The sequence below is a fragment of the Elgaria multicarinata genome, chromosome 5 (genome assembly GCF_023053635.1).
Source record: "Elgaria multicarinata webbii isolate HBS135686 ecotype San Diego chromosome 5, rElgMul1.1.pri, whole genome shotgun sequence".
NCBI classification, from domain to species: Eukaryota; Metazoa; Chordata; class Lepidosauria; order Squamata; family Anguidae; genus Elgaria; species Elgaria multicarinata.
The window spans coordinates 54047222-54059262 of record NC_086175.1 but is presented as its reverse complement, the minus strand read 5'-3'; the positions used below and the strand labels follow the sequence as shown (position 1 = coordinate 54059262).

The window sequence follows — 12041 nt, the reverse complement described above, 5'->3', positions numbered from 1 at the left end:
CGCCTAATCGAATGTTACGTTGTGCTTTTCAGATAGCTGATCAGCTTCCCTGGATTTCGCTGATGACACAGGAAAGCTTTGCCTGAAGATGGAAACACTGGAGTCGGAACTGACCTGCCCTATCTGTCTGGAGCTGTTTGAGGATCCGCTGCTGCTGCCCTGTGCTCACAGTCTCTGTTTCAACTGTGCTCATCGCATCTTGGTCTCTCACTGTGCCACGAACGAATCAGTGGAATCTATCACCGCCTTCCAGTGCCCTACTTGTCGTTATGTCATCACCCTCAGTCAACGTGGTCTAGACGGACTCAAGCGCAACGTCACGCTGCAGAATATTATCGACAGGTTTCAGAAAGCTTCAGTGAGCGGGCCCAATTCTCCCAGTGAAACTCGCCGAGAGCGAGCTTTCGATAGCAACAGCATGTCCTCCAGTGAAAAAGTTCTCTGCCAGTTCTGTGAGCAGGATCCTGCTCAGGAAGCAGTGAAGACCTGTGTCACTTGTGAGGTATCCTACTGTGAGGAGTGCTTAAAAGCGACTCACCCAAACAAGAAGCCATTTACTGGCCACCGTTTGATTGAGCCTATTCCTGACTCTCATATCAGAGGATTAATGTGTCTGGAGCACGAGGACGAGAAAGTTAACATGTATTGTGTGACTGATGACCAGTTAATCTGTGCCTTGTGTAAACTGGTCGGGAGGCATCATGATCACCAGGTGGCAGCTTTAAGTGAACGTTATGACAAATTAAAGGTTAGTTTTATCTCAATGCTTTATTTGTTTCCACTAACAAGTGTGGCGTGGTGGAATGATATGTTCTCAACTCATTTGTTGTGTGATATGCAAGTGTGTTGTTTGCCGTTTTTGTATTGAACTTTTGGGCGCACACCTGCTGCTACTAGTCCCAATGCAGATTATCAATTTGAATGGGGAAGATCTCTCTCAGTGTCAAATTCTTCTGGGTTTTGCTATAGGGAATTGCTATGCATATGCCGAAGAATAAATCTATGTATATATCTCAACAACTACCAATAGCATTTTTTGGTATAAAAATGTAGCATTTATTTATTAATTATATTTTTAATTGGCCCAGTAACGTCCATGCAGATGTGTGGGTGTGTGGCAATGCATGTTGGGTATGCCCCAAAGCGTGGCATACATGGGGTCTTCACTTGCTGTAGGGTGTTTTTGGCGCTCATAGGAAGTGTTGTGCTATTCATAAGAGAATGACATTTTGTGGAATTCTGTGCGTGCTTCAAAGCCGCCGGATCCTAGCCATAAGTACAGAATCTTGCACTTAGGATTCTTAGACTTTTTAATGGCACAATCCTTTGTATGTTTACTTGGAAATAAATCCCTCTGTGTTCAATAGAGTTTACTCATAGTAAGCGTATTCAGGTTTGCCGCCTAAATTAAGGATGACATTTAATCCTATTGTTTTTCCTACAATCCCTTTTGTATCCCCGCTAAACAACGAAAGCATTTTTATATGTGCTGTCTTCAGTGAATACACTTTCTTGTCTGATCGGATAAATGGGTTACAAATGTCTGCTACTGACTCTCTATCACAAGAGAAACACTAAGAAATATACTCTGATAACATTCCTATATTATGCAGAATCTACTTCTAGACTGAACATTGCATCTTAGATTTGGTGATGGGGCAGCTCAGCGTTCTTCAGGTTCCACTGCAAAATGTGCTTAGCATTCTGTTTCTCCAGTTTCAGCATGGAGCTGATTTCCAGGAATTTTCAGATAGCAACTATGGAGAACAGCATCATAGTAGTGTGAGCGAGCCCATGTTCTTTTAGCTGCCACATTGGATGCAGACTAGGGAAGGAGATTGCAAGCAGAGAAGCTCCCCTCCCCCAGTTCCTTTAAGGAAACACTGCAGTGATTGTTTATAGAAAAGTATAGCAGATAGCTGGTAAGATGAAGGGGGGAAACAAAACCAAAAAAACTATCTTTTGGCCATTGTATTTATATCTGATGGAAGTATTTTGTGGAGAACAGTCTGGTTTATTTAAACGTAAAATTTCTGGGTATTGTTTTTCTTGCTGCTATAACAATTTCATCATGAAAATTTGGCTGATGCTGAAAATAAAGGTACAGTAGCATCTCATGCTATATTAGGGGAAAGAGTCAAGGGAGCATCTGTAATATTTTACATATATGCCATACAAGGTTGAAATGTGATTTTTATATTTTAAAAAATCTTAAGTGGATAAAAATTCTGTTTTAATATATAGTTCTTAAAACATATGTAATTGATGCTTGGGTATGAACTGCAAAGTTATTGTCTATATATGTTTTATAATGTTTCTATATTTAGCCTTTTGATAATAGTGATAATATTTATGACAGTACAGGTTACTATCCCACGGCAAGTTCCATACACTTAAGACAGTGATGTCATGAGAAACATTTGGACTGAATGGCAACTGCATAGTTCCTCCTATTACTTGCTGTAATAGTTCCTCCTATTACTATCAGTCTCTTTTATTATTGCCCATGTTTTATTTGTCTCTGGTGAGGCTGCTTGACTGTGCTGTTTTTATTGCTTGGCTTGGTTGTGTTTTGGGTTTTGTTTTTTATAATGACAGCTAGACTAAATGTATTTTATGATTGTTTATCATGATTATTAGACTAAATGTATTTTAATAAGGGGCTTTTAATTTAAAAAGGGACTACAGCTTGTGTCCTGGTTCAAAGTTAAATAGGAGATCCCATATAACTCTTCACATCTCATTGATTTCAATATTTTTGTGCTCCTGGGTTCACATGGACATTCTTCTGCATTCTGCAACTCCAGTGTACACTCTAGACCTGCTGAATTAGGGCTGTTAGACACACCATTACATAAATCTACATATAATTAGCATATACAGTAAGTAACTTTTTCAAGAATAGTATCTCAAATAACTTCTGGTGGAATTCACCCCAAACCTGTTGCTGTTGTGAAACTGCCATTCATATCAGAGCTTGTTTTTGACCAATGCTTTATAGATCATGCTATTAGAGTTCAATCCTAACCATAGCTACTTCTAAAGTAAGTCCTTTTGAGTTAAGTACGGTAGATAAAAACTATAGTCAACGTTGCAATGTCAGATCAATGTCAGACCATACTATTCTTTTTACCACTTTTGGCCAAATACTTGCTAGATTGTTAGTCTGGATGATGTAACTGTTTTTAAATGACCAGGTTCCCTGAATTAAAAATGGGAGTGGGGGATCCATTCCTTCCAAATCACCACTTCTGTATTTATTGTAGGGAAATCACTTACAACTGAGGGCAGTGCACATGATTAGTCATAATTCCACAAATTATCTTAAATTGATCAGCCATCATGTTATCCACAAAATCACACTGCACGGTATAGATCTGGATTAGATTCTGGATAAGGTCCTGCTGCCCTTCCTGGATCACAACTGACCTAGGTGAACTTTCAGAGCTTCTTTAACATATGGTGTTTAAAAATGCATTAATTAATCTTGGCCTAGTCAACATTTTAGGTGATATTATCATGTAATGCTGGTGGCGCTGCTGCTCCCACTCAATGTGCCTGCTCCCAGAAGCCCAGAAAGCACTGGCTTCAGGCAGCCCCCTCCTCACTGGATACCCGTGGGAAAGGCGAACGGGTGGAGAGGAGGTCAGGGCAAATCCCTATGGCAGTGGAGATGTATTTTGTCATTTTAAATTAGGTAATTTGTTTCCCCAAATTTAAAAGTCAAAGAGTGAGTTATCTGGATTGCAGCACATGGGGAGTGGAGAGGGCTTATCCCTTTGCTCCCCAGCCTCGCCTCCCCATGCAACATTTGGGCTTAGTAGCAATTGCCAATGGGAACGTTTTAAACTAAGCCCAGTAGTTGTGTGGATGGTTGCAGCTGGATAGACAAGGGCTAAGCTTTCCCTCCCCATATTCTGTGACCCTGTTTTCAAATGGTGTGTGGAAAGCTGTAATCAATTAAAATAAAACAACAGATGTAGCTATATGCTACACATTAAGCATAACCCATAGTTTAGCCCTTCATTTATTTAAAATTCTGTCTTTTTCCCCATACGTTTCCGTGTTTCAAAAATGAATATATGTCCCATCAGACATCAAGTTCTTGTCAATAATCAACAAATCAGATTTAATCATTATATGTGTGCTGTTTTGATGCTGACAACGTTCAGTCATGATCCAGAGAATTATTTGACTTCATGCCTCCGATGGACATTTTCACTTGGTTCCCCTCCCTCTCCTGCCCCCAAACAGCAGCACTTTGATATGGAATGGGACTTATTTTGGATGTCAAAGAAGTTTCAAAAGGAGTTTGTTATGTAGCATGAGAATATCCTCAGGTGAAAATGAGTAGAACTTCTCACTGATCCCATAAAAGCTGAGTTCCCCTCTTATTGGGGAGCCATGAGTTGTGGCAGTGTGCAAGCAGCAGCATCTTCTTCCCACTGCTGGTATCGCAGGAGTATCTACACATTGGGAAGGGTGAGCTGAAAAATCAGAGGGATGATGTCACTCTTAACACACAAATTAGTGGGCTATTTTGCCTTTACTGACTTGTAGACCACTAAAAGAATTCAGTTACTCAGGAAAGTGAAGCTACTACTTCACATTATCAATCTCTGTAAACTGTGATTAGAATGTGTTGTGTCTATAGGAGCACCTGAGGAAAACTTTTCATAGTTGAAACAGAAACGCACCAGGGGTCTGCCAGATAGACGTTTTTGTAAAATTGACTGCCTGATATAACCAATATTTTTGTTTGAAAAGTTGACTAACTATAATTGACATTGCTGTTTTCAAAAGTCAGTTAGCATAATTGTATCATCAAGTATTATAAGCTTTGCAAAAAACAACAACTGGTCCAGTGCAGTATTGACACGTTTCTTACACTTGGGGTGTTTGTTCTGAATTTGTTATTGGGAACCTTGACTTTTTTGTTCTGTATAGCACCTTAAGGAGAAACAGTCTTCACATTTCATGGACTCTAGTCTGCATGCTACATTTGTTAGTCTTTAAGATACTACGAGGCTCCTTGCTTTTGCTGCAAGTGTCATGACCCCAGTGTCTAGCAGTGACCTGGACATGGACTCAGAGGCTGACAAAGCAGTAGTGCCAACAGAAGAGACTCTGGGCCCAAGCATCACTGTAGAACCAAAGACCCTTGAGCCCAAGGTGCCAGAGACCCCTGAGCCTGCAACCCCCAAACGTGGACCTACAGCTGCAGTCCCTCAGCCTACCTACTGCACTGTGCCACCACACTCATCTCCAAGAATGCTTCCCGTGGAGTCAATGCCAGCAGCTCAACTTGCATGAACTCTTGGAGAGACAGAGGAGTGCTAAGCTTCCACTTTGTAGGATGGGATGGAGTCTGAGAGGAGGCATCTGGACTTTGGTGTCAAAGCTTGTCGGGGAAAGTTTCTCACTCAGAGCTTTCTTGCACTAAGCCCTGATCCGATCAGAACATGGCAGCTACACAAGGGTAAGGGCCAAACTAGATGAGCCAATGAGCAATAAAATGAAGCAGTTATACCCAATGAGCAATTAAATGAAGTGGTTAAATGAATTCAAAGAGCTGATTCAGAGAGCTGCAGCCAGATTGTTGACCGGGGCTGGTTACAGGGGGCATACAACTCCCCCGTTAAAACACCTCACTGGCTTCCAGTCTGTTTCTGGGCACAATTCAAAGTGCTGGTTATGACCTATAAAGCCCTATATGGGGTCCAGGTTATCTGAAAGACCGTATTCTCCCTTATGAGCCTGCCTGTGCTTTTAGATCTTCTGGAGAAGCCTTTCTTTCAGTCCCACCATCTTCACTGGCGTGCTTGGTGGGAACATGAGAGAGGGACGTCTCGGTGGCTGCTCCAGTGCTTTGGAACACTCTTCCCGGGAAAGCTAGGCTGGCTCCCTCCTTGTTGTGCTTTCGGAAGCAGGCAAAAACTTGTTTGTTCCGACAGGCCTTTGGAGAATAATCTGGTCCTCCATCTACATTAAGGTCTTGTAAAATTGTCGTGTTTTAAATGTTTAATGTTTTAATATTGTAATTTATTGATTTTTTATTTATTTAAATTTGTGTACATTTCTTTTCTTAGGTTTAAAATGTATATGTTTTAAATTTTGTAAGGCTGCCTTGAGGCCCAGTACTGGGCAAAAGGTGGGATATGAATTATTATTATTATTATTATTATTATTATTATTATTACAACAATAACAATAATTGTTTACTTTAAAAAGTAAATAGTAGGTTGCGGGGGAGGAATTATGACTTTTATATGTGATTTAGGAGAAATGGTATCAAACCTTGTTTTTGTTTTTGCATTATTGGAGTGACTAAAGTAAAATGCATAGTTTCTCATATCTTAAGCCTTCCTATAAGTTACATTCCTTAATATGTTTTTATATTTTGGCTGCAGTGTTTTGCTATATTACCACCAGTGTTGTAGCAACCAATGAAAGGTTGCAATCCTGAACTAATTTATTAGTGGGTAAATCCCAGTGTACACACTGGGAATGACTTCTGGGCAAATGTGCTTAGGGTTGTGCTGTACAGCATAGTGAAACATATTAATTAAGTTTCTGAAAATTTAATAATTGTCCTTTAGAACATCCCAGATAATTAAACAGTGCATTTGTCTTCAGAAATTATTGAAAATCTCTTACATCCTAACTGCACTGCAATTGGTGCTTCTTGACGAGAAGCTTTTGGGTGTCAAGCTATGCTAATTACTTGCATTCTGTCCCAGCAGTGTTGCTAATTATTTAACAATATTTCATCCTTCATTAACCAGAGGACAAAAGATGCCATTGCAATCTAGCTCCTTTTGTGGCAAAAATGAAACTGTTTAATTAAGAGTTCTGGTACACTTGTCTAACTGAGGCAAGGATGTTACGCTGGGTTTAACAATGAATGTAATAGTCATTATGAAAACTGGGAAATGAGTGCTAAAGGAATAAAGCATTTTTCACCTTTTAATAATTGGATTTGCAATCCTGAGAAGTCCTGAGCAATTTCACCTTTTGCTAGCTCCACTATGGGTTAAAGGATGCATGGCCTCGATACTCATAAGGATGTATGAAGAAAAATCTATTTTTAAAAAATGTAGGACAATGACTTGGATTTAGCTTGTGAAAGTAGTATTTTCATGTGTCATATATGTTCCATGTGTTAATTACACTGTGTTACTTAGCAATGGCCTCTGTTAAATAAGTAAGATTTAATTGTGTCAGATATGTGTAACAGAAAGTCCAGAGGTTTCTGGAAGTACATGTGCAAATAATATTATTTTCTTAACAGAGTTTGAAAACCTTATTTTATTCTTGAGATCATTAAATTAATATCTTCTGAGCATGCTGGTTTTCCAAATTATAGTGAGATACCAATTCATGCATTAGGAAATCTGTTACGAGATTATACATTTTTTAAAAGGAGAATGTGAGACAGAAATCACATTAGTATGTGTTTGCATGCTTTAATTATATGCTATATTTAGTCATCACTAACTCAAAACACTCCTTGTGGCTCCCCTCCAAGGAGATGCAAGTTAGAGTGGTACTGTTGCAGTGGAATAAGCCTTGTTCCTAATGGTAGAATGCATGTTGTCATATAATGGGTCAGACTTCGCATGGTGTGAGAAAGGCCACTATGAGATCCTTTTGTCTTTTGTTGGATCATGTAGAGGGCAGCTAAGTCTACCATGTTTCATGGAACAGCACTAGATACATGTATAAGGGTTTGGGCAGAACCCAGAACGATTAAAACAGCAGAGCGTTACTTTACCCTTCCAACCAGTTTATAGGTTTAGCATCCAAAATCATGCTATTTAAGGAACACACATCTGTGACAACAGCAATATGATCCAGATTTATATCACTTGAAAGATGTTATAATTATATATGTAGCTGTGGTATTTGGAGGAGACTTAAGCTACAAATTGCTTCTCAATTAAGACCCTTTTAACCTATCTGTATTTGGATGATTAATGTACAGTGGTAACTGAGTCACTGTGGGTGATCCAGATGTTGCCCCTCAAGGGAAATTATTATGTTGCACAGAAGTCACACTGTATTGAAAATGCTGTACTGTTTTGCTGAGAAAATGCAGTACCAAGCTAGAGCTTCACATGCATTGCCCTAGTTACTAGGGCCTAGTTGGTGTCTTGAAGAATTTAGTTACAAGGGTGACTTGTATCTCTCTTGAGAATGATACCTATGTCTCTAGGTTCACAATGTTCTGTGAAGGAAAAGAAACACACTTTAGGGATTATTCTAAACACTCCATTACTATGATTTTTATTATGATGATGATTATTATGATTTTATTAGAATGTAAGCCTATGCGGCAGGGTCTTGCTATTTACTGTTTTACTCTGTACAGCACCATGTACATTGATGGTGCTATATAAATAAATAATAATAATAATAATAATAATTACTGAAATGCTAAGTGCAGAACTAGTCGTGTAGGCATAAAAAATGCTGACACCAACGTTACCTATCTCTTGTCCCACAAGACTGCCTTATCATTTTGACAACGCTCTTCCTTCATTGTTTTTCTTGTTCAGTATAATTGGTGTGTTCTTTCTTTCCAGAGGTGCAGCAGACAGACAGCAATTCAAAACAAATGAATAGATTTCTTCCTCATGTTGGCCAAGGCTATCGCTCTATCCATCCTGGAATATCAATCTGTCTATATAACCAATGTTTCCATAATGTGTTGGATTATCCTACAAAGTTTAAAGTGTGCTATGGGCATACATTAACCTAATCATCTAGGCAAGACCTAACATGTGGCATTTATTTATTTATTTAATTTATTTAATGCCAAATAGAATAGATTTCTCTAAGCATTGTACAGTAAATCTAAAACATGATAAATACAATAAAATCACTATAAAAACCAGTTGCATAAAACAAATATTAATAACACCAGCCCAGCATAAAATATTGTAAAAGTTAAAACCAGAATCATCACAACAAGGGTTTAAAAAAGGACTAAAATAGTATATCTTAATGACTAAAATCACTGCAATACTTAAAGGATGGGAGAACAGAAAAGTCAGCAGTGTGGGCATCTGGTGAGTTTCCTTTGGGAGTGTCTCTGTATTCCACAAATCAGGTAGGGCTTTGACCGGAATGCCAGTCATAACAACCAGAAAATCCTCCAGGGTCTTCTGGAATTCACTGGAAAATTTCATCAAGAACAGATCTGACCATGACAAGGAAAAAGTTATAAAATCTCCCTCCTTCTGATCACTATCCTCCTCCCCAGTAGAGAAAACTAAGTTGGGCGTGTATTCTGCTACACGATTTGGGGCTGATGAATTCCTATCTTAGGCCACCTACTGACTACACTTCAGCCTAAGTTACATGCATGGACATTTATCATAGATAGGGATACTGATGGACTAAAATAAGTTCAGATTTCTAAGAAACTTACCTGCAGAATCCACTGTGGACCAGACTCCCCTGATTGCACAGACTCCATGGACCTCTTGATTTATTTATTTTTTGACTTTCCAAAAATTTACACAAATTCATTCGCAGGAAAATACACAAGTTTCTGCTGAAACATATGCCATGCTGGAAAATTTACGTGGGGAAAAGATGAATGGAATGGGTGACCATACGTTAAATCTTACATACTAACATAAATTATATAAATTGTTGCAGACTTTCTTAGGGAATTATTTGTGTATTTTTTCACATGACATTATTATTTTTTTAATCTGTCTGTGAATGGATGCCAGAACAAATGACACTGCATAATCCACGAAACATAACGTGGTACGGATTTCACAAAACAAGGACATCCCTAATCATAGACCATCATATATTTACAGAATCATAAATAATGTAATCGTTCAACAACTGCAATCAATTCATTTAGCTATTTTCCTTGAAAAACCCCTAAGCCCACAATCTATTCACATAAGGTTACCTGGAAATAGGCCCTGAGTGCATAGAGTTGTGCAATAAATCTATCAATATCTAAATTATATCTTTCTTGCATGGGGGTTCCATTCAAATCCATGGTCTGAATTGCAGCTGTTAGTTATTATCTTAATAGGCTTTACAGTAATAGGAAATCTCCCTCTAGTACATTTTTTTCATGAGGATCTGAAGGCATGATGACATGAACCTATTATTTTACATTCATGACCCTAGCTTAAACTTTGAGTGAGTTAAGACAGCTAGCAGATAAATCCCAAGGGGATTTCCCCCAACAACCGTTTTAGCATGTCAGAACCCTGATTGACATTCCAGTGTTTGAGGAAGGGTGCCTTAAGATAACCAAAACTTCATCAGAACATGTAATTGACCAACAGACTTGCCAACATACTAAAAAGGATGAATGAATTGCCCTTGACAATACTCCCATAGTGAGTACCTTCACCCTGACCTAATAGAAGAAAGACATGACTTTAGAAAGTATTAATATAAATACAAAATTATATTTTATGTTACATTATACAATATTATAATTTATATTAAGGCCTATAGTTTGGTAGTAGAGAGCACACTTTGGATACCAAAGGTCATAGGTTCAATCCCTGGTATCTTCAGGATGGCCTGGGAGAGACCCCCGTCCTAAACCCCAGAGAGCCGCTGACAGTCATAGGAATGCAAGATGTGCCCATGCTGTATCAGACCAAAGGTCTATCTAGTCCAGCATTCTGTTCCCACAGTGGCCAACCAGTTGCCTGTGGAAACCCACAAGCTGGACATGCAACAGCACCCACCTGCTCATGTTCCCCACCAACTGATATTTGGAGGCATACTGCTTCCAATACTACGTTGGGTACTGTAACAGAGATTCTAGCAATAGAAGTCCAGCTCACAACCTCCCGCTCTGACATACTAGAGGTATTGTAGCTATCATGATCAGTAGACGTTGATATATTCGTTCTTCATGGATTTCTCTAATTCCCTAATCATCCAATTTGGTGGCCATCACTAAAACTTGGGCAGTGAATTCCATAGTTTAACGATGTAGATTCATGGATCAGTGGTCTGACTTGGTACAAGATAGCTTCCTGTGTTCTGATGAGTAATGAATCTATACATAAATAATAACATTTACAAAATAAGTAACATTGTTTCTGCAATTTGAAGCAGTTACATGATTTATATTTTAATAACCAGAAACTTGATTTACTAATGCAATGGATATGCATGTTTCTATGAGCAAAGTTCTGGAAAGTAGGGTGGAGTGTTTGTCAACTTTAGCCTCAGATCATGTTTGGCATTAATTTTGCTTCTGTATTTAGACTTGGGCAAGTGATCCCATCTCACACAGGGAGGTTTCCTGGTCAAAACAACCTTACTCTCCATTGTCTGGAAAATAAATCAACTGCAAAGCCAAGTATGGATATCCTTGACTGCTCTGCAACCTTTCTCCAGATCACCTGAATGGAGCTTGTGTACCAAAGTTTGAATTACATAAGTCAAACTGCATACCAGTGGATGCAGTGTAACAAATAATGTGTGTGAAATAAAATGCAAAGATACAAATACATATCTTCAATTACTAGTCTATGGGCAAGACTACTTCCTTTATCCTGCTACTTGACTCCTTCCTTAAGATGCTGAAACCTTTACTTCTACCAGTGAAAATGAGATTAAAAAAATATAGGTGGGTGGAGGGACTCTATGCCTACTCATATTCAGCCTTTTACTAATTGGAGGGAGAGACTTTTCTGAATTCATGTAGATAACTAGAACATAACCTATAACATGGTCTAGAGATGGATGAATCTTGTAAATTTAAATAGAACTTGATATTTCAAGAGACACTATCCCTATTCAGTTATTCCAAAAGTGGTTACAATAAACACGTGAGAAGGTGTGCACTACCCCATCCCATGCATCATTACTTTAGTTGAGAACGTGATTTTCCAGCAGGCAACAGAAAGCACTTTAACCACTTTCAAAATGCCTGAATAGGACTAATGTGTCACTTCTTCCATCCTTCCTGGAAATTTCTGGTATAACACAACACATATGACGATAACATGCTCTGCATTTCCTCACCCTGGCTGCTGACA

At 38.7% G+C, this 12041-nt stretch overlaps 1 protein-coding gene across 3 annotated transcripts in view; it reads left to right on the top strand.

The window, feature by feature from the left end:
* MID1 (midline 1) overlaps positions 1-12041 on the top strand; it is a 168155-nt gene that overhangs the window by 77837 nt on the left and 78277 nt on the right. For all 3 annotated transcript variants that reach the window (XM_063126371.1, XM_063126369.1, XM_063126370.1), the window contains exon 2: positions 33-748. In XM_063126371.1, coding sequence (XP_062982441.1) covers positions 89-748 — 660 coding nt within the window. In that variant the 5' untranslated portion in view covers positions 33-88. The remainder of the gene's footprint in view (positions 1-32; positions 749-12041) is intronic.